Genomic DNA, 21,859 nt, shown 5'->3' with positions numbered 1-21,859 from the left:
CCTTCTTAGCTCCAAACATTGCCTCCCTACAACTTTTACAACTACAACTCCTGGCATCTTCATCTCAATTTTCTTTTTATGAACTGTCCTTAAAACCACTACTTTGACCAAATGTTTAGTCATCATCCCTCTTCGTCTCAGCATGGATTATGCTTCTGTGATGTACTCTAGGTCATTTTCCTATGCTAAAACTGGTATACAAGATATTGTGTTGGATAAAACAGTATCAGTTATTCTGACCACGATACAGGGTATAAGAGACTTTATAAAGTGTAAGACAGATTTCAGCAAGTTGCAAATAACTTCCCCTAATCTATATCTACTGTCTAAATATAGAAACATAACTCAAAAGATTTAGAGCAAGGAAGTCATTTTGTAACTCCTTTACTCAGCATTTAATTGTTAATTCACTTGGGCTTTGACTCCAAACCACAAAACCTATCACTGTCTCCTGAGGACAAATACTAATGTATCCATTACGCTACTTGCATTCAGACACTCGTTTGTAATTCTCTTTTATTTTGAAAAAGCCTTTCCTTGTAAGTATGGTGTTTCTGCAAATATCTTAAAAGTTGCCCTCTGTTCCTTAGATGCTCTTCACTGTCATTTCTCTAAGGGAGTGCATTCCCAACCTGTCACAGGTGGCTTTCATTGTCCCATAACTGTTTTTGGCCACTAGTACCAGTCACCTGATAACTCCTTGTCTTAAATTAATGCAACCATTCCAGAATTGAGAAAATACGCCCCTTTGTGTTGTGTTTTAATAAATTTAATTGCACAATTTTGATTGCAACATGGCAGTTCTTATTTAGGAGAAATATATTAATTCTAGACATCACAGAGTTCACAAAATGTGCAAATGACATGAGGCCTATGTAACAAAACAAAAGCCTTACCCGTTCGTGGATACCTGTATGAATCACACCTTCGTGTTTCAAGCATGGGTGAAGTCACATGGATGATTTCAACATTTGACTCATCATTTTCTTCATAAAGTATTCTGAAGATCCTTCCCCCATCTGGAGCTAGAAAAGAGTTGCAATTTCAGCTTCATTAAAATTTCCATCAGCGTTAACCTAATTAAGTTTGACTTTCTAATTCATTATCTGTTGGAGTGTTTGGAGAAAAACTTAAAATCTCAGCATCCATGAAGTAATTTTCCTGTGGGCATTCACTTCAGAAATGAATTAAGTAAGTTCCAACAAACTCAATGGTAACAAATGTGAGCAATCCATTTCAGAAAATCAGTCTGATTTGACACTTAGTTTGAAACTGCACAAATCTGCCATTCTCAGTCTCACCTGTAAAGGCATCCAATTTTCAATCCATTCTCACTCAGTTATGCATATACTTGGATATCATTGGCTAATTCTAAATTCTCACCACATTGTTACACAAAGGAGCTAGAAAGCTAAATAACATCAGTTCAGTATCACTGGCTCATTGATATCGTTTATGTTTAGAAAATTTACCATCACTGCCATGTGATGCATCATCAAATCTGGAAATTGGCATTCTTTAAAAAAGCAACTAAAAAATTCTAGATAATTGCCAACACAAGATCCAGATAAGTCACTACAAAACATAAACGACCCTCTACCGTCTGATAAAGGCGAGAGATGTGCCGTTTTCAAATCTCTCTATATGCTCTCCTCAAAATCTCTGTGGCTTCCTTCAGCCCTACCAACCTTCTTTACACTCCCTCGATTTCAGCCCTTCTGTATGTCCCCCGTTTTAATCAATCCACCATTCTTCGTCATGACTTCAGCTGTTTAGGCCCTAGTCTCCACAATCCCTCCTCCCCAAACCAAAGCCTAAATCTCTCCCCTCTCTACCTAGCTCACTTCCTTGAAATGCTCCTTAAAGCCTCTCTTTAACAAAGCTTTTGACTACGTGCAGTGATATCTCCTTATGTGGCTCAGCTGTGTTTCTTGTTTGGTCATGCTCTTGTAAAAAGCCTTGGAAAATTTTACCAGTATATAAATCCATGTTCCTATTATTTTATGTAATTAGTTGTGTAATAATTATTGAATAGTCCACAGTGCACCTCACAACTTGAATTGCACAACATATTTACTAACATGTTTTGATGAATCTGCATTCATGATGACAGATCCCCATTACCTTGTTCAAGTGACCATAGATAAACCTGACATAGTTTGTGGCTAACATCCCCATTGTTTGAAGTGGGGTTACTGGACAACAGTGAGAAACTGGAATACTGACTCCTTCCTTTCCCTGCTCAGAATTACAGATCCTGAATTACAGCTTCCTAGTGGAGATCGGCTAAAAACAGATTGAAAATTTAGTCCAACCTCTTTCCGGTCAATTCCAAAGAACAGTCATTTGGATTTGAAATATTAATGATGTTTCTCTCCTCACAGTTGCTGTCAGACCTGCTGAGTTTCTCCAGCAGTCTCAATTTTTATTTCCAGCATCTGCAATATTTTGCTTTCATCTTTCTCTTTTGTGTGGCTATGTACCACACTGGATGTTGGAAGGGGGCTGACTTAAATCTCATTTAATTCAATGTACTCTCATACACTCACTTTATGGATATACTTACTTTCCTCGGCCAAAGGGCACCACCAATAGCCTGTGTACCGGTCAAACTCTTCCTGGAGCACAAAGCTTGAGATTCCTGCAGATCTGGGATCATCCTCTAAGTTGGGCAAACCTAATGACAAGATGAAAAACTCCTTAATTAAATCATATTTCCAAACTGCTATCCTTGTGGTCATCAGATATTTCTGTCTGTCACAGCTATTCTATTATTTAGTACTATATAATTTCAGTAACTGGATACTACGACAAAGGTGTTAGTATTAATTCTTCTCAATTTGATGACATTGTCTTTTGCACATTAGGAAATATATATTGTAGGGAATTCCCCAATGGAAAGAAGTTGAAAACCATTAGTGAAAATGTACATGCACATCACTTGCAAAACTATCCTGAATATGTTGGAAATTACAAAATATCCAATTTAACCAATATCACTTGGGTTCACAATGGAGCTTACACATGCTTGGTAGAAGTATTTTCATGCCCAGAGATCTGTCGTCTGCAGGCAAAAGGAACATGCCCAGGCATTGTGCCTTTTCTGAACCAAACAAAAGCATGGATGAAAATAGCTCCCTGTTACTGACCCTATTGTAGTGCCTCGGCAAATGTGAGCCAACCTGGCCTGAATCAATACTCCTTTCTTATGCAGTACAATTGTTGCTCTCTTTTTCAATCTGGTATTCTGGCACCTGTCCTGATCAGTGCAAGATGAAAAGGGTCAACAGAACAGCATGCAAGATAACAAAGTGTGGAGCTGAATGAACACAGCAGGCCAGGCAGCATCTCAGGAGTACAAAAGCTGATGTTTCGGGCCTAGGCCTGAAACGTCAGCTTTTGAGCTCCTGAGATGCTGCTTGGCCTGCTGTGTTCATCCTGCTCCACACTTTGTTATCTTGGATTCTACAGCATCTGCAGTTCCCATTATCACTGATAAACAGAACAGCATGCATGTCACTTTTCTCAGCAACACTCATGTAAATAAATTGTAGACAAACCTCATTCGTGGGGCAAGGTTGGAGATTTGTTTAACTATTGCGGGTGGACGTTCAGAATTGCAGACTAAAATCATAGAAAACCTTCTCCTGTTTGGTGCTGCAGAACATCTACCTACCATTGTTCTCAATATCACATGATCTGCACACACTATTTATCAATGAAGACCCAAGACTTTATTGACGGCAAAGCTACTTGAAATTCCTAAGAATGCGAAAGGCGCTCTCAAAATGCAAATCTTGTTTGTTCCGGCAAAATCCCATATACCCCTTTGCATGTAGGGCTATTGGGACAGATTCCATATCTCATTGAAGCACAGAGGGATAATGGGACAGTTTCCTAACACCATGGATATATGTTTAGCATTTTTAAGAGTCTCATCAGTACCTCTATGTGCAAATGTTAGCCGTCTTTCCTCCCCTGTTTCAATGTTAGAGATCCACAAATCGTTGCTGTGGATGAATGAAATCCAAGATGAATCAGCAGGACATATTTTGGGATCCATCCTGATGTTGGAACAGCTTGTTTTTACCGGTGAAGGATTTAATGGTTCATTCTGGAAAATTAAACAGCCAAGGTATTTACTAAAACCTTTATGTTGTTGTGTCATCTCAAAGAACTTCAACTATTTTGTTTCTTTCCTGCAGGATAGATGTTCACCTTGTGGTACATAAACACTTTCTTCATTGTTGCAATAAGGAGTCCATCCCCGATGGAAAATTTTCTTTCAACACAGAATCACTTGTTCCCAATCTAGGTTTCAATTAACCTCAATGGGAGTAGTTACCTTAGTGGTAATTTTACCAGACTCATTATCCAGGCCTGGCCTAATGAGTTTAATTAATAAATCTAGATTGAAACAGTGCCTTAGAAAATAACAGCCATTAAACTACCAGATTGATGTAAAAACTCATCTGGTTCACTAATGTTCTTTGGGGGAGGAAACTGCCAACTTTACTTAAGTCTGTCCTACTTGCAACAATGTGGTTGACTTTTAATTGTCCTCCAAAATGGGTGTTACCAGCCACTCATCTGTATCAAAGTGTTGGAGAAACAAATCACATGAGTGTGTCTGCACCACATGGGCTTCAAAATGGCAACTCCCAAAGGTTTCCACACAAGCTATTAGAGATGGACAATAAATAATCTTCCCTCACAACCCCCGACTCAATTGCCTATCAAAAATCCAGCATAGATTCAATGATCCAGCCTCCACTACCTTCTGGGAAAAGATTTCACAACCTCAGAGGTAAAAATTGTCATCTTTGTCATAAAAGGGAGACACATCACTCTTAAACTGTGGCTCCCAGTTTTCATCTTCCCCAGAAGAAGAAATCTGTGTCTTTGCCTTTATTGTGGATCATTTTAACACATAATATAAAGGCCATTGACATACTGGTCTTCAACAAATCCTCCAACTCACTTTGTTAACACAACCTTTACTGACTGACAACTATCTATATTTATACAGCACCTTCAACTTAATAAAATTCCTCAAGGTGTATCACAGAAGTATTAAAAGATAAAATAATACACTGAATCACAAAAAGACGGATTAGTGCAGTACATTAGGGCAGATAACACTTTTTCAAAGAGGACAGTTGTAAGAAGAAACTTAAAGAAGGAATGTGTGATAGGACAGGCAGGAAGGTTTAGGCAGGAGATAATGGGAACTGCAGATGCTGGAGAATCCGAGATAACAAGATGCTGCTTGGCCTGGTGTGTTCATCGAGCTCCACACTTTATTATCTAGGTTTATGCAGGAAATTCCTTAACTTTTAAAAGTCCAGGCAGTTGAATACATAGTCAGGAAGGGCCAACAATTAAAATCGGGATGCTGAACAGGCTGGAACTGGAGGCGCACGGATATCTGAGAGAATTTGGTAAGGGTTGGGACATGGACAATTGGTATTTGGATGACCTCAGGTTTGTAGGGGTAGAGTGCGGAGGGCATGCTGGAATCCAATATAACAGCCAAGTCTGGAGGTAACAGAGGCATCAATGATAATTTCAACAGCAGAACGGTTAGGGCAAGAAGGGAGCCAGGTGATAATTTGGGATTGGAAATAGGTAGTTTTAGTGACAGAGCCAAAGTGTGCAATCAGAAATGACTCTGAAGTGGTAAACAGTCTGGTTCAGCTTCAGACAGTTATAAAAGAACAGGGTAGAGTTGGTCATGATGGAGCATAATTTGTCGAGGTAGCCAAAGACAAAGGCATGCTTCTTTCCACGTTTTAATACGTCGTCCCAAGACGAGATTTTTGCTTGTTCTGGAGTAGGTTATCAGACATGCAGTCTGATAATTGAGAGATGGTGAAGTGATCAAGATAATTGACAGTGTAGATTGAAAATGACGTTAACCTTTCCAAGGATATTCCAAAGGAACATGGTGTGGACAAGAACCAGGAGATAATTAGCAATGGATCCTTGGCAGACAGCTCACAGATTCTCAGACTGTGTGATTTTGGCACGGAGCCATGGAGCTGGATTATCAGCGTCAGATGACTTCCTGCAGGAAGGTAACATCAAAGCATGAACTAGCTTTCAGCTGTTGCTCAGTCTTCAGACTGGCCCTATTTAGGTCCCCTAAGGAGCAATGTTCTCTCTAAGGTGCGCCCACTCTGAGATTCCACACATCGACTTTCTGGATTCGGATTTCGATGCCGTGCCCGGACCTCAAGGGAGTCGCGCACTGAAAAAACACATCAAACAGTGTATTGCAAATGAGGTTTATAACATCTTAACCAAAGAACAGCCCTGGCATGGTGATGTGAAAGAGGAGAAAAGTAACTCAAACTTGTAGGGATGGAAATAAACAATAAGACTCACAGTGAAACCTGAGTAACCACCATCCACAGTGAAATAGATGTTGTTGCTCGCCTGGAACAGAAACATTCCACTTTCTTTGTGGAAATCATAAGACGCAATTCCAATTGTTCCAATTCTCTTCCTTTCCCGCAACAGCTCTTCTTCACGGCAGTAAATTCCATAGTCAGGAACAGACTGGAATTGGGCAAAAAAAAAACCAAAAACTCATTCAACATTTATACTGGTGCTCAGTAAAATAACTACTATTACACTGTTGCCCGTACCTGAAAATAGTCCAGCAGAGGTTTCCATGACAGCAGCAGGACAGCATCCTTATTTATCTCTCTGGGAATTTCAGAGTAGAACAGTCGATTTTCCCGGTTTTCATTTGACATTGCTGTAAAGAAATCACATATTAAATCAGTTGCACACTGGACTGATTCATAGTAACATTATCTAACAGAACCCTTGAGAAAATCGATTTAATGGACAACATGTTGGAGATCATTCAGCTTTTTGCTTCTTGACACTAGTTTTGTACAAATCATCCCAGGTAGTAAATGTATAGATCTATGCATCTCCTACCAATAAATAAACAACACTTTAACATGCCTTACATTAGCATATAGACATAACATGTATACATTAGCAACCACAGCAAAACATTGGTTAGACTACAGTTGCATTATCAGTAAAATATATTGGAGTTATGGAAAAGACACGGTGAAAACTGACTGAGGGTGATAACAAAACTTATCCATGATGAAAAAAATCGAAAAACTAGGATGGTATTCCCTGGAGCAAAAGGATAGATTCAGAACCTTACAATTAATGGACAGCAAATCCAAAGATTTAAGAAGGAATTAGATAAATACTTGAAGAAAAATACTGCAACAGAGAAAAAGCTGGAAAATAAATAGATAGTTTCAATCTGCAACCAGAGGTGGTGAAAATACAGGTACCATAGACCAAATTGTTCCTTACTGGGCTGTAACCTCTATGATTATGAATGATCAGCGAATACGTACATTACACACAATGACAGTAACTACCCAGCTTTACAAATTAATAGATTCACAAACTACACCTGCCAGTATAAAAAGTGCACATTCCCTACATTCATCTAACAAACTTTACTGCACACTTCTTATTGTAATGTTCAAATTATGTAATTCCTGCAGTAGTTAATATACAACTTATATTCTACTGTTCTTTAAGTTCACTCTTATGATGAGCGCATTACTGGGAATGGAAGCTTTAGCTTTATCATGCAAATACTGATAGAAATTTTTAAATCAAGATTTTGTTTTTAACTAAACTCAAGTTCTCACATTGCCATGTTAGAGTGTGAAGTCATGTTCCTTGAACTTCAGAACCATAAATATACAAAAGGTATATCGCCTGTGTACCTAGTAGCACCCTATGTCTGGAAGTGTAAATTATTTGTATATTTTTGATCATTTAGCTAGATAAATAGGTCTATTACTGTCCTTTTCATTATCACTTGGATAAACACACCAACACTTCATCAGAGGCTGCACTGAGGATGTCACCAAGCATGGTAACGAAATGTCCGTGGAACAACAAACCAGCTCGGTGAGCCAACCAACCTCAACACCCACAACCCAAGCTTCAGATCTACTCCAAAACCCTGGATAAGTAAAGTTTTAAGTTATGTTTCAAGCGGACGTGCCGTCCCTTTTTATTTCCTCTTACTTAAATTTTCTTTTTGTTTATTCCCGAAGAAACTTTGGAAACTTCTTTCTTTAACTTACAATATCACATAAGTCATAGTCATAGAGGTGTACAGCACAGAAACAAACCTTCAGTTCAACTCACCCATGTCAACCAGATATCCTAAATTAGTCTGGTGCCATTTGCCAGCAATTAGCTCATATCCCTCCAAACCCATCCTGTTCATATATCCATCCAGATGCTTTTTAAATGTTATAATTATACCAGCCTCCACCACTTCCCCTGGCAGTTCATTCCATACACACACCACCCTGTGTGAAAAAGTTGCCCCTTAGCTACGTTTTAAATCTTTCCCCTCTCACCTTAAACCTATGCCCCTTCTAGTTTTGGACCCCCCTACCCTGGGGAGAAAACTTTGACTATTCACCTTATCCATACCCCTCACAATTTTATAAACCTCTGTAAGGTCATCCCTCAGCCTCCAATGCTCCATACTATTCAGCCTCTCCCCATAGCTTAAACCCTCCAACCCAGGCGACATCCTTGTCAGTCCTTTCTGAACCATTTTAAGTTTAACGACACCTTTCATATAGCAGGGAGACCAGACTGAATGCAATATTCCAAAAGTGGCCTAACCAATGTCCTGCCTGCAACATGACCTCCCAAATCCTACACTCAATGCACTGACCACTAAAGGCAAATCTACCAAATGCCTTCTTCACTATCCTGTCTACCTGCGACTCCACTTTCAAGGAACTATGAACTTGCACTCCAAAGTCCCTAAATTCAGCAACACTCCCCAGGACCTGTGCATAAGTGGGTAAGTCCTGCCCTGAATAGGTCTACCAAAATGCAGTACCTCACATTTATCTAGATTAAACTCCATCTGCCACTCCTCGGCCCATCAGCCCATCTAATCAAGGTCCTGCCAATTTAAAAGTAGTTAATTTAATACTTTTCATAAGTGGACTTAAAATTTTGCTGTACATTACACTTCCCAATTAAGGTCTTTTCTATCCAATTTTTGCTTGTTTCCTCTGTTACAACTTCATTTTAGTTTCCCAAAACTGCACAGATTGCCTTTCAATATTAGTTGGAGGTATTTCCATGTCACCATGGTTTATTTTCCTTAGAGTGGCGGGAGGGTTGAGAAGAGAAAACAGCTCCCTCCCCACAACAACAGTGATTAGATAATGTACAAACCAGAGAAAAAAACTCCAAGGTGGACAGATGGTGACAACAGTATCTTGGCAAGCCATGCGAGGGAAAACTTAAGCCAAGAGGAGAGTTAGGACAGAAAAGAAAAATAAGGTGATCAAGGACTGAGACGAACAGGATTTGATTCTCAAGGTTGTTCTCAGACTGGACTTTATTAATACATTGACAGCTAACGAAGGAGATGCCAGTATCTCCCAATGCTGTGCTGGAAATGAGATAAGAACGCTGTAGTGTGTAAAATGCTGGCATGATTACAGGATTGTCACAGTATGAGGTACAGTCTGAAGTTTTTCAGAAGATTTGTAGATCAGGTCGTGGATGAGGTTGTAGACAAGCTCACCAAGCCAGTGGGTTTGGTAGCAAACGTGTTGTCACCCTGCCAGGTAACATCGTTATCTAGCAGGGTGACGAAACATTTGCAAACAAACTCACCAGCTCGGCAAGTAAGTCTTCAATCTCATGGGGGTAATGTTTCTCAATGCATATTGTAACTGTGACAGTACATAATTTATCCTAAGTACAGATTTTCTTTGTGAATGTACTGTCCATATATAATATGCATGTTTAGCTGTTTTAATGTCAAGTATTTGTGTAGACAACTTATATGACATGCACAATGTCCATGATCACGTGCTACAATGTCACTGGTGTGGCTGTGTGAACAAACCATTTAGGTATGGAAAACCTGTCTGCACACAAATATTGATAACAGCTTGCTGCACAAGGAGGAACGTTGCCAATGTATTTGCTTCCTCCCAAACAATTGGAACCTCACAAAATTCTGAGGAATGGAACATTGTTTTTGCTGCAGTTTGAAGCTCATAACCCAACAGCCATTGTAGCAAGTGGTATACAGTGGGAGGCATTTAGCTGTATGTAACAATTCCATTTAATTTTACCAATCATTCTCCAGTTCCAGCCTCCCTCACTAGGAGAAAGGAAGTTCTGACCACATGAAGGCAAGGTAACCTCCTCCAGATGAGGGAGAGGGTCTGGGATATGTGTTCATAATCTGCTCCTGTCTCCAAGTGGCTACTTACAAACAATGCCAGATACAAGAGAGGCCAGTTTGGAGTTTGGCCAACAATGACGGATTAGAAATAAATATATTGTTTCTTTGGTCCACTTTAGGTGATCTCAGCCAGAGATGTAGTTAAACTTAGCACTCAATCTAGATTGAGAATTCCCATTGCTGGTGGCTGTCTAACGCACCCTACATAAATCAAATTCATATACACTTGAGGTCAAACCTGATCAGTGGTTTGCTGTGGTCTATCTCATAGCCAGAAACCTGCCAAATAGGGTCAAACCTGGCGGTGGGAGATGAAGCATTGATTTCCACTGAAGGAGTAGGTGAATAGGTAAATAGATAACCAATACCCACCTGTGTTTTCATAAAGAACAAACATTTTCTGTACAGGATTTAGTGACACAAGTAGGGGACAAGGATTAATTGCAGCAAGTTATGCAAGATGCTGGATGATATGTTTGTTAAAGGGGTAAGCTTTTAGTCACATTACGGCAAATAAAGAATGAAGAGTCACCTGATAGTTCTTATTAAAAAAGCTGGGCTGTTACGCATATCATATGCACATAACGCTGGAACCACAAGCAGACAGAGGCAGGCAGACACATCCAAACATAAAACAGACATAATCAGACATGGACAAGGTGATATTGATGCATCTACCAGTCCTGTAGAATAAGCTGTGAATTGTAACAGATGAAACTGCAGGCCTGCGACAGCTGGGAGACAGAGGCTGCTCACCTAGATAATAGACCCTATCTGAATGAGGCCCTTCAGGATCATTTTTCTTTACAAAATAAAAATCATGAGGAGGTTTTGCCATCATGTGCCCATGCAGCTTCCTGCTGTCAGTGATTAACTTCCGTAAGCGACTCCAGGAATACCTCTCCACATAGTATGGCTCGAGCTCCTCTGAGTCTTCGATGTCCACAGCAGCACTTGCAGCGGCTGTTTCAAAGATCTCAATGCTAGGTTGCTCAGTTTCCATCGCTGCAGCCATCACTCCCCCTTCTAAAAAGATGAGGACAGAGAATGAAATAAAAACTGCAAAGCAAAGGTGCAACAATCAGATAACTTTGCTTTAAGGACGAGAGCACCATACATTGGAAGATCAACAGCCTTGTGCCCAAAACTTGAAGGAATGTCGTCCAAAGTATAGGATCACAAAATTTATTGTCTGCCAGAAGCTCTTTTGCTTCTAGATGGAAGTATGGCATGCATTTGCTCTCTAAACGGAACTGACCTCTTGTTGAATTCCTAAGGGAGTTTTCATTGAATGACTGATGGAAATTGGGAACAGTGATGTAACTGAGGTCACGCAGTTTTAATAAAAAGGAACAAAATCATGACTTGCTGGAAAAGCTCAGTGGGTCAGGCAGCAACTGTGGGGAGAAAGCCGAGTTAATTGTTCAGAGGGGTTATTGGACCTGAAACGTTAACACTACTTTCTCTTCACTGATGGTGCCTGACATGCTGAATTTTTCAGCAACTTCCAATTTTTTTATTTCCACCATTCATTTTATTTTGTTTTTTTAGAAAAATAGGATTTGACAACTTGGTGCTGTACTGACTGTACTTTTGATAGCCCACCATTGATATCGTATTTCCTCAGGCCAGGTGTCATTCTCAATTTAAATTTCAATCTAAATTTCAAAGATAATTTTTTTGAGATTGCACAAAATGAGGGCCGTCAAGATTGCTTTCTTCTATTTTACATTTTTCAACCTGACGGTTAGTGCAGAACCAAATACACGTAAGATAAACTGGTGCAATCTCTTGACCAAAAACAACCTTGCTTAAAGCAAACATCATTTCCTTATCGAAAAGAAAATACTGCGGATGCTGCATTCTGTCACTTACTAAATTAAAAACCAAGAAAATAAGATAATTAAATGATTTCGGAAAGCTCTGGTTCGATTATTTATTTAAAACTTTCGACAGGGCAGAGAATTAAGCGGAATAAAATAAACCTCAATCTTACAGAGGATCTCATGTTACTGTTTTATAATTCAAAATTTCCAGATTGCCAAATCAAAACATTCAGCAAATAAGAAGCTGCAGTGGATAGGAACTTAAAGCAAAAATGATAATACAAAAAAAGTGAAAATATTGAAATTAAATAAAGGTCCCTGCTCCCATGTAAGAAAGTTCCCAAAGGTTTGAATCCAGGAGCTAATCTCGGGATAAGTTTTCGTTCAGGTTTTGTCGAAGAAAATTATTATTTGGAAAATTCCAGATTTCCAATAATTCTGAACAACTGATTTCTGAAGAAATCATGACTAAGATACAATGATGAAGAGAACTCTGGTTTTGATTTGTAAATTACAAATAAATACAGCATTTTATTTAAGCTCTCCGTGTTTTATTTAACAGTAAAAACACAAATTATATAACATTTATTTCCCTTCAATTCTCACCCACACACTGAGACTCCCTCACGCTCTTCCGGACTCTTTATACACTTCCGCTATCCCCACTTCCGCTGCCAACGATATATCAGTTGAAGACAGGATCGACACCCACCCCGCCACTTAGCCTTTGAACCTCCAGTTGCCGAAGCCCCTGCTGTTGCTGTAATAAAAGACCTCCGCACACAGCGCCACCTCTGGTCAATACCCCAAACATCGCCCTTCCTTCGAATGCCTCCTCTGGTGACTAACACCACCTACATGCACGGTAGTTTCTCACGAAGTCTTCATGGTGACAACCCACTGTGGCAAAGTTAATAAAATGTGATAATAAAATGTGAGGCTGGATGAACACAGCAGGCCCAGCAGCATCTCAGGAGCACAAAAGCTGACGTTTCGGGCCTAGACCCTTCATCAGAGAGGGGGATGAGTGTGAGGGTTCGGGAATAAATAGGGAGAGAGGGGGAGGCGGACCGAAGATGGAGAGTAAAGAAGATAGGTGGAGAGGGTGTAGGTGGGGAGGTAGGGAGGGGATAGGTCAGTCCAGGGAAGACGGACAGGTCAAGGAAGTGGGATGAGGTTAGTAGGTAGATGGGGGTCCGGCTTGGGGTGGGAGGAAGGGATGGGTGAGAGGAAGAACCGGTTAGGGAGGCAGAGACAGGTTGGACTGGTTTTGGGATGCAGTGGGTGGGGGGGAAGAGCTGGGCTGGTTGTGTGGTGCAGTGGGGGGAGGGGACGAACTGGGCTGGTTTTGGGATGCATTGGGGGAAGGGGAGATTTTGAAGCTGCTGAAGTCCACATTGATACCATTGGGCTGCAGGATTCCCAAGCGGCTCTTCCCCTCCACCCACTGCATCCCAAAACCAGTCCAACCTGTCTCTGCCTCCCTAACCTGTTCTTCCTCTCACTCATCCCTTCCTCCCACCCCAAGCCGCGCCTCCATCTCCTACCTACTAACCTCATCCCACCTCCTTGACCTGTACGCCTTCCCTGGACTGACCTATCCCCTCCCTACCTCCCCACCTATCTTCTCTCCATTTTTGGTCCGCCTCCCCCTCTCTCCCTATTTATTCCAGTTCCCTCTCCCCATCCCCCTCTCTGATGAAGGGTCTAGGCCTGAAACGTCAGCTTTTGTGCTCCTGAGATGCTGCTGGGCCTGCTGTGTTCATCCAGCCTCACATTTTATTATCTTGGATTCTCCAGCATCTGCAGTTCCCATTATCACTGTGGCAAAGTTGTTATTTTGTGTGGTGCATTATGACAAATATCACTTAGTCCAAGCGGCAATAGCTATGTATTTGTTGAAGTCTGGAGCTATGCTTCTTATTCTCAAAGGTAAAGCCACCATAGTCCTACTGGACCATAGAGCTGCTCTCCCATTAGAGAATGATAGCTGGTGGTAGTTTAAGTCGTGGGTCTCAACTGACAGTAGAGATTATGAAGGACAGTCCTTCACGGTAATCTCAGCTGGTGTTGGAATTGAACCCACGCTATTAGCACCAAAATGCATCACAAACCAATCATCCAAACAACTGAGATAACCAACCCCCAGTGATGGTGGAGATGAAAGCACTCTTTCTGTCATGTGGCTAACTAGGAGTCTTTTACACTCTTGGCACTTTGCCATTACTGTGCACTGGCAGGATTTGTGAGTTTGGCACAACCTGTTTGATCACCTTATGAATGCATCTCTCTTCGGCAACCAAATCCCAGGAATATGACTAGAACTTTCTGATTCAGAGGCAAGGGTGTTACATATTGCACCACGTGTCGCATGTTTATGTTACCGGACAAGTAATCCAGAAATCTGACATGTTGGAAGTACGAGTTCAAATCATGCCATGGCTGCTGTGGACTTTAAGTTCAGTTAATTAAATAAATCTGCAGATAATTTTTTATTCAGAATCTGGTTCCAGACCAGCCTGCAATTAGGCAGTTTTGTTATTTCCTTGCCATACTCCTGAGTCATTTTCCAAAAAGCTGATTTGGGGTCGGGGGGGACTGGAACTTGGCTGCTTGCCAGCAAACAATTTGAACCAAAATTTGTTAATGGGATATGGGCACCATTGACGAGGACAGGATTTATTGCCCATACCTAATTGCAGTGCACGAGATGGTGATGAGCTAAGTTGTTGAATGTCTGCAGTCATTGGATTCTGGGAATACCCCACAATGCTATTATGAAGGGAGTTCCAGAATTTTAACCTAGTGACAGTGAAGGAATGACAATATAATTCCAAGTGAGGTGACTTTAAGGGAAACTTGCAGGTGATGGTTGAAATAATTCCACAGAGGCTGGTATCCCTTCACCAAGTCACCATTTATTCACACATGCGTAGCACATGACACTGACCGAATTAGCACAGAGGCAGCTCCTGGAAACAGCAGAACCCCTGATACTCCTGTTTATATCTGTCAGCCAGAACTCCCTGTTTGAACCAGGTTAACAATTCCAATCAGGGAGTGCATACTCCATGACATTTACCTGGCTGACCCCACTCCAATCACTATGATGGTGTTCCCATGCATTTGCTGCTCTCGCCCTTCCGGATAATAGAGATTGTGGAGAAGGTGATTTCAGAGGATCATTGGTGAGTCATTGCAGTATATCTCGTAGACAATACATGCTGCTGCCACTGTGCTCTGGTGGTGAAAGACTTGCTTACTGAATGTTGTGGATGAGAGGCCAATCAAGCGCATTGCCTTGCCCTAGGTAGTGTTAAATTTCTTGATTGTTGTCTTAAGCCACATCCATCCAGGCAAATGAAGAGTATCTCACCTTGCTTCAATTATCTAAGAGCTTAGTCAGACCACATCTGCAGTACTCTGTAGTTTTGATCACAGTATCTTAGGAAAGATATTATTGCCATAGAGTGAATGTAGTAAAGATTCACCAGCCCTATTCCCCAGAATGGCGGGGCTATCCTGTGAAGAGAAATTGGACCAATTGGGTCTTTATTCTCTAGAATTTCAAAGCACAAGAGGTGATATCAGTGAAACTCACAAAATATGTCAAGGGTTTGACTAGGTAGTCACAGGTCAGCTGTTTCCCCTGTTGGGAAGTCTAGAACCAGGGGCACAATTGAAAAATAAGTGGGCTGCAACTTAGGTTCAAGATGAGGAGAATTTCTTTTATTTAGAGCGGAGTGAGCCTCTGGAATTTTCTACCACTAACATTAGATAATATGGAATACCGGAAGAACTAGCCATTTGTATATGGAACTGGCTCGAAGGAAGAAGACAGAAGATGGTGGCGGAGGGTTGCTTTTCATACTGGAGGCCTGTGGCCTCCAATGTGTCACAAAGATCAGTGCTAGCTCCACCACTTTTCACCATTTATATAAATGATTTGGATGTGAACATATGTTCAGTAAGTTTTCAGATAACACTAAACTTGGAGATGTAGTGGACAGTGAAGCAGGTTACCTCAGAGTACAACAGGACCTTGATCAGATGGGCCAATGGGCCGAGGAGTGGCAGATGGAGTTTAATTTAGATAAATGTGAGGCACTGCATTTTGGAAAGGCAAATCAGGGCAGGACTTATACACTTAATGGCAAGGCCCAGGGTAAGTGTTACTGAACAAAGAGACCTTGGAGTGCAGGTCCATAGTTCCTTGAAAGTGGAGTACAGGTAGACAGGATAGTGAAGAATATGTTTGGTGTGCTTGCCTTTATTGGTCAGTGCCTTGAGTATAAGAGTTGAGAGGTCATGTTACAGCTGTACAGGATATTGTTTAGGCCACTTTTGCAATACTGTATGCAATTCTGGTCTCTGCTATAGGAAGGATGTTGTGAAACTTGAAAGTGTTCAGAAAAGATTCACAGGGATGTTGCCAGAATTAGAGGGTTTGAGCTATAGGGACATTTTCCCTGGAACCTTGGAGGCTGAGAAGTGACCTTATAGAGGTTTATTAAATCATGAGGGGCATGGATTGAGTAAACAGACAACGTCACTTCCCCAGGGTGGAGGATCCAAAAGTAGACAGCATAGGTTTAAGGTGAGAGGGGAAAGGTTTAAAGGGGACCTAAGGAGTAACTTATTCACACAGAGGGTGGTGCATGTATGGAATGAGCTGCCAGAGGAAGTGGTGGAGACTGGTACAATTAAAATATTTAAAAGGCATCTGGGTGGGTATATGAATAGGAAGGGTTTAGAGTGATATGGACCAAATGCTGACAAATGGGACTAGAATTATTTAGGATATCTGGTCAGCATGGATGAATTGGAACAAAGGAACCGTTCGATGCTGTACATCTCTGTGACTCTATGACTGTGGAGATTCAATCTTTGAATATGTTTAAGGTAGATATTGATAGGTGCAGATTATCATCTGCATACAGTGTTCTGGGGATGGAGTGACTAAAAGACATTGAAGTGTTTGTTCAGCCATGATCATACTGAATGGTGGGTAAGCTCAGTAGGCTGAATGGCCAACTGCTATAGGAAGGAAATTCTTAACCTAGAGAGGGTTCAGAAAAGATTTACCAGGATGTTGCCAGCAATGGAGGGTTTGAGTTCGAAGGAGAGGCTTGGATATGCTGGGACATTTTTCATTGGAGTGTGGGAGGTTGAGGAGTGACTTCACAGAGGCTTATAAAATCATGAGGGGTATAGATCAGGTGAATGGCAGGTGGCTTTTCTCTTGGGTGAGGGACTTCAAGGCTGGGGGGCATATTTTTAAGGTGAGAGAAGAAGGATTTGAAAAAAGACACGGGGGCAATATTTTTACGCAGTGAATGGTTCACGTGTGGAATCAACCTCCAGAGGAAGTGGTGGATGTGGGTAAAATTACAACATTTAAAAGACATTTGGATTAACACATAAATAAGAAATGTTTAGAGGGATATGAACTAAGCACAGGCAGGTGGGACTAATTTAATTTGAGATTACGGTCAGCACGGACTGGTTGGACCAAAGTATGACTGTGCGTATCTATGATTCTATTCCTGTGTCCCTATCACAGTATTGGCTTGTGATATGTAGATGTGGATAGACACACATGTCACTCACCACACAATTCCTAGATTCTGACCGACTGTTGTAACCATAGTTTTTGTATGGCTGGTCCAGTTTAGCTTCTGATCACTGACTGAGATTCCCAGTCTTCGGTATATGCAGCCCACACTCCTAATGGGGTTGTCAGGGTACTTGCTACAAGGTATAGCTCCTGGCTTGGAAGTCTAGATTGCAGCCTCTGAATACATGGTTGGATATCTAGGACCAAGTTAAGGAAAATTTCTTAAATCAAACTTCTGGACACCTTTGGATTATCTTCCCTAGAGATCAGTGGTTGCTCTTATTTTGAGTATGCAAGACAGAAGTTGATAAAACTTTGTGTCAAAATGAATTAAAGAATCTGAGGAAAAATGGTTGAAGGTGGTGTTTAAATTAGAAGATTGTCCAGGATCATATGTATTGGTAAATAGGTTCAAAGGGCAAAATAGCCATATCAGTCATATGATGTGCCAGGAGGAGTAACTGGCTTATGTTCTTCATTAAAAGATATGTTCAACAGCTTGTGCCTCAACTTGTAGAAAATTTATGTTTCATTGTTAGCCTATTGGCTCTGGTGCACTTTGTAAATTATATATCTCAACAGCCAAAAGTTCTATTAGTGAATGAGCGTGTAGTTTTATGCCCCAGTAGCTTTAACAGCACTTTTTTGGCTGCAACCAGTGCCTAATGGATGCAGTAAGGGAGTTTTGATTGAGTGTGATTTAAATGGTTACTTCTTGGCTACAGCACACTGCAGCTATCCAGCTATCTTTTAGTGTTCTTATTTTTCTTTCTCATAACTTAAGAGTGAAGCATTGGTAAATGGTGTCAATATATCAGTAGTTTTAGAAGCACCATGCTGCAGAACGTTATCATCGCTTGTTAAATGGTAAACAGCTGTCTCCATGCTAAGAGGCTGTAGAAGTGGAAATGGGGATTCTGAACTGTCATTTCACAAGAACCAGCCAACATCAGTTCACACAATCTATTACAGAATCACAGATACAGAAGGAAGACATTCGGTCCATTGTGTCTTCCCCTGTTCTTCAGATGAGCAACATTATCTACTACCATCACCTATTCTTTCCCCATACCTTTGCACATTATTTCTAAAATGGAGCACTGCACTTCAGGACAGCTAGTGGCTTCTTGAAGTAATATTAACGGCCAATCAAATACGATAAATTTGAGCCTGGTTTTACTCAAGAACTAAATTGGTACCAAACATGGATAGATTCAAATTAGATTAGATTCCCTACAGTGTGGAAACAGGCCCTTTAGCCGAACAAGTCCACACCGCCCCTTGAAGCACCCCACCCAGACCCATCCCCCTATAACCCACACACCCCTGAACACTACAGGCAATTTAGCTTGGCCAATCCACTGAGCCTGCACATCTTTGGACTGTGGGAGGAAACCAGAGCACCTGGAGGGTACCCACGCAGACACAGGGAAGAATATGCGAACTCCACACAGACAGTTGCCCGAGGCTGGAATCGAACCTGGGTCCCTGGTGCAGTGAGGCTGCAGTGCTAACCACTGAGCTACCGTGCTGCCCAATTTCCAATCACCTTGTGCACTCAGCCAACTATTTCAAGAAAAATAAAAAAAGGCACCAGTTGGGATAAAGTCAAGGAATATAAATTATAACAGAATATTTAATAAATTACTTGCAAGAACTTTCTGTGCCAGTATTTATTACTGCCTAACTTTTCATAATGAGCTGAGAGTGCCTCTCCACCTAATATACATTGTTTTCTTTCAAGAATGAAGGATCACAAATTCCAATAATTCATTGCCTTCTTCTTCACTATCCTCTGGCACCATCTTTTCTTCTGAGCTTGCCTCTCGTGTAAACAGTCAACACAGTGCGGGGCTGGAGGAACACGGCAGGTCAGGCAGCATCAGAGGAGCAGGAAAGTCAGCGTTTTGGGTCGGGACTCTTCATCAGGACTGAAACATCGCCTTTCGTACTCCGATAATGATGCCTGACCTGCTGTGTTCCTGGAGCTCCACACTGTATTGACTCTGACTCCAGCACCAGCAGTTCTTGCTATCTCTTGTGCAAATATCCTGCACTCCTACCCTCTTTGACCATATGACATGTCCTTGGCTATCTTTTGATTGGACACTTTACAGTCTTGTTGACTCAGTGATGAGTTTAACAGTTTCAGACTATAATCACAGACTCAAATTATTTCCTTTTCTTTGCACATTTCCTTCTTGTTAGATCACAATGATCTATTGTTTTCCTTGATGCTTTTTTCTCTGCTAACACTCTTATGCCCAGCATGACTAATTTAATCTCTTTTGTTTTTCACCTGATCACAACCTTTTTATATTTTTATTCCGTAACCCGCCAAACGCCACACACACACACACAAAAAACCTGTCTGACCTGCAGAGTATTTCTTTCATTATTTGTCTTTATTTGTTGCTTTTCTTGCTGTTGCCGGAAATTAAATGCCTCAGTATTCCTAATGGAAATTATTTGCTTCAGTATTATAGTGCACAGTTACCTTCTCCATTCAGGGATATCTATAGTTCAGAAAGACCAGTTGTTCAGAAATGCAGACCGAAGCATTCCCTGAACTTCATTAGTGTCATTTTACTACAGTGCTTTGAGAACAGAAACGTGGAAGGTCCAGTACTTGGATAAGCAAAACAATTTTTCTCACTGCTTTATAATGCTTCGTCACTATTTTATGTTTTAGGTAAATAGTTATATCAATTGTGTATTCTGGTTCTTAACCATGTAGTTGGCCATTCTAACATCATTCTATAATCCAGAAGAAACTTCCTTGACTGAGAGGCTTATTAGTCTTTGAAATTCTCCTCTGCAGAGAGATGTGTGGGCTGGGCCATTGAATTATTCGAAGCAGAGGAGCAGGCAGTAAAGGAAGTAACAGCAAAAACCACATCAGTCATGGTTAAATTAAATAGTGGATCCAACTCAAGGAGATAAATAGCCCACAGCTGCATTTGTTTCTTAATTCAAAAATGGCGTAGTATCAAGCATTTGAGCCTGGTGAAGTTACAGTCTAGTACAGAATAAAATCAGATACACAGTCTGCAGGTGGGCTGATGCACGTTTGTGCTGGTCTGGTCAAAACTGTCCTGGAATTTGCCTCCTTAATCCTAGGCCCTATCTGTCAAAAGGTTCCTGAGCCTTTTACTACAATCAGTGGTAAATGAGGCCAGAACCCATGTTGCACCCTTAATCTGTAAATGTTCCATGGTATAAGTTCACAGTCTAGCAGAGGTTTTGCACAAATTTAAGGGTTGGTGTCCAGAGCGAATTTTGTTAAAGACTTGTTCTGTGATCACTGAAATGGCCGCACCAGTATTGACTTCCATTAGAACCAAGTAAACATTTAACCAGATATTTATTTTGATTGGTTCTGATTTGGATGTTGCATTTAACAATTCTGAACCAGATATAGGTGGACTTTCCATGGTGTGTAATCTCCTGGATACCGGCCTGTGAGTTCTCTTACTCCATCTAGGTTGAGTGAGACTCTTTTGTTGTCTTGAGTCCACATGCTGGCAGTAGTGGCTTGCCGGCCCGAATCCTGAAGAAAATTTTAACTGTTTGGCCAAGGCTTGGCTTTGATATGGGGTTTTGTTGTGGGCTGATCCAGAGTCCGTCTGTTCAGGGTATGTCCTGAGTGAGGTTGTGCAATTGCCTTCACTCAATGGGTGCTCTCCATGCTCTGTGGACTGGTGAGGGTGTCCACCCTGCAACTCATACGCTCCACGTGCCATATTTTCCCATGATAAAACCCATTGTAGTACCTGTTTGAGGTCCAGTTAGGCTTCAGCTTGCAGATGCTTCTTCATGGTTACATCATTAATCCCACATACCAAACAGTCTGTCAACATCTCATTAGGGGCTAAACCAAAGTCACATGCCTCTGCCAGTTGTTTTAATCTTGTCAAAAATCCTGATACAGGTTCCCCTGGTTTCAAATTGCTGAGTAAAACCGATAGCATCTCAGAATTAGAGGAGGCTTGGGGTCATAATATTCCTTAACAAAACCTGTCAACTCTTGAAAGGTGATAATGGAAACTGCAGATGCTGGAGAATCCAAGATAACAAAGTGTGAAGCTGGATGAACACAACAGGCCAAGCAACATCTCAGGAGCA

At 41.2% G+C, this 21,859-nt stretch overlaps 1 protein-coding gene across 2 annotated transcripts in view; it reads right to left on the bottom strand.

The window, feature by feature from the left end:
- LOC125467249 (dipeptidyl peptidase 8-like) overlaps positions 1-21,859 on the bottom strand; it is a 108,646-nt gene that overhangs the window by 17,151 nt on the left and 69,636 nt on the right. Inside the window, exons 1-7 of one of the 2 annotated variants that reach the window (XM_048562832.1) lie at positions 12,724-12,824; positions 11,048-11,317; positions 6,651-6,763; positions 6,388-6,561; positions 3,946-4,114; positions 2,567-2,677; positions 897-1,025 (exon numbers count right to left, since the gene is read on the bottom strand). In XM_048562832.1, the coding sequence (XP_048418789.1) occupies positions 897-1,025; positions 2,567-2,677; positions 3,946-4,114; positions 6,388-6,561; positions 6,651-6,763; positions 11,048-11,306 (955 nt within the window). In that variant the 5' untranslated portion in view covers positions 11,307-11,317; positions 12,724-12,824. Of the gene's footprint in view, positions 1-896; positions 1,026-2,566; positions 2,678-3,945; positions 4,115-6,387; positions 6,562-6,650; positions 6,764-11,047; positions 11,318-12,723; positions 12,825-21,859 lie in introns of those variants that run through there. The other variant, XM_048562833.2, reaches the window with a different exon arrangement.

Source organism: Stegostoma tigrinum, chromosome 33 (genome assembly GCF_030684315.1).
Source record: "Stegostoma tigrinum isolate sSteTig4 chromosome 33, sSteTig4.hap1, whole genome shotgun sequence".
Lineage (NCBI taxonomy): Eukaryota > Metazoa > Chordata > Chondrichthyes > Orectolobiformes > Stegostomatidae > Stegostoma > Stegostoma tigrinum.
Note: the sequence above shows the minus strand (reverse complement) of the source record. Positions and strands in the feature narration are given on the sequence as shown.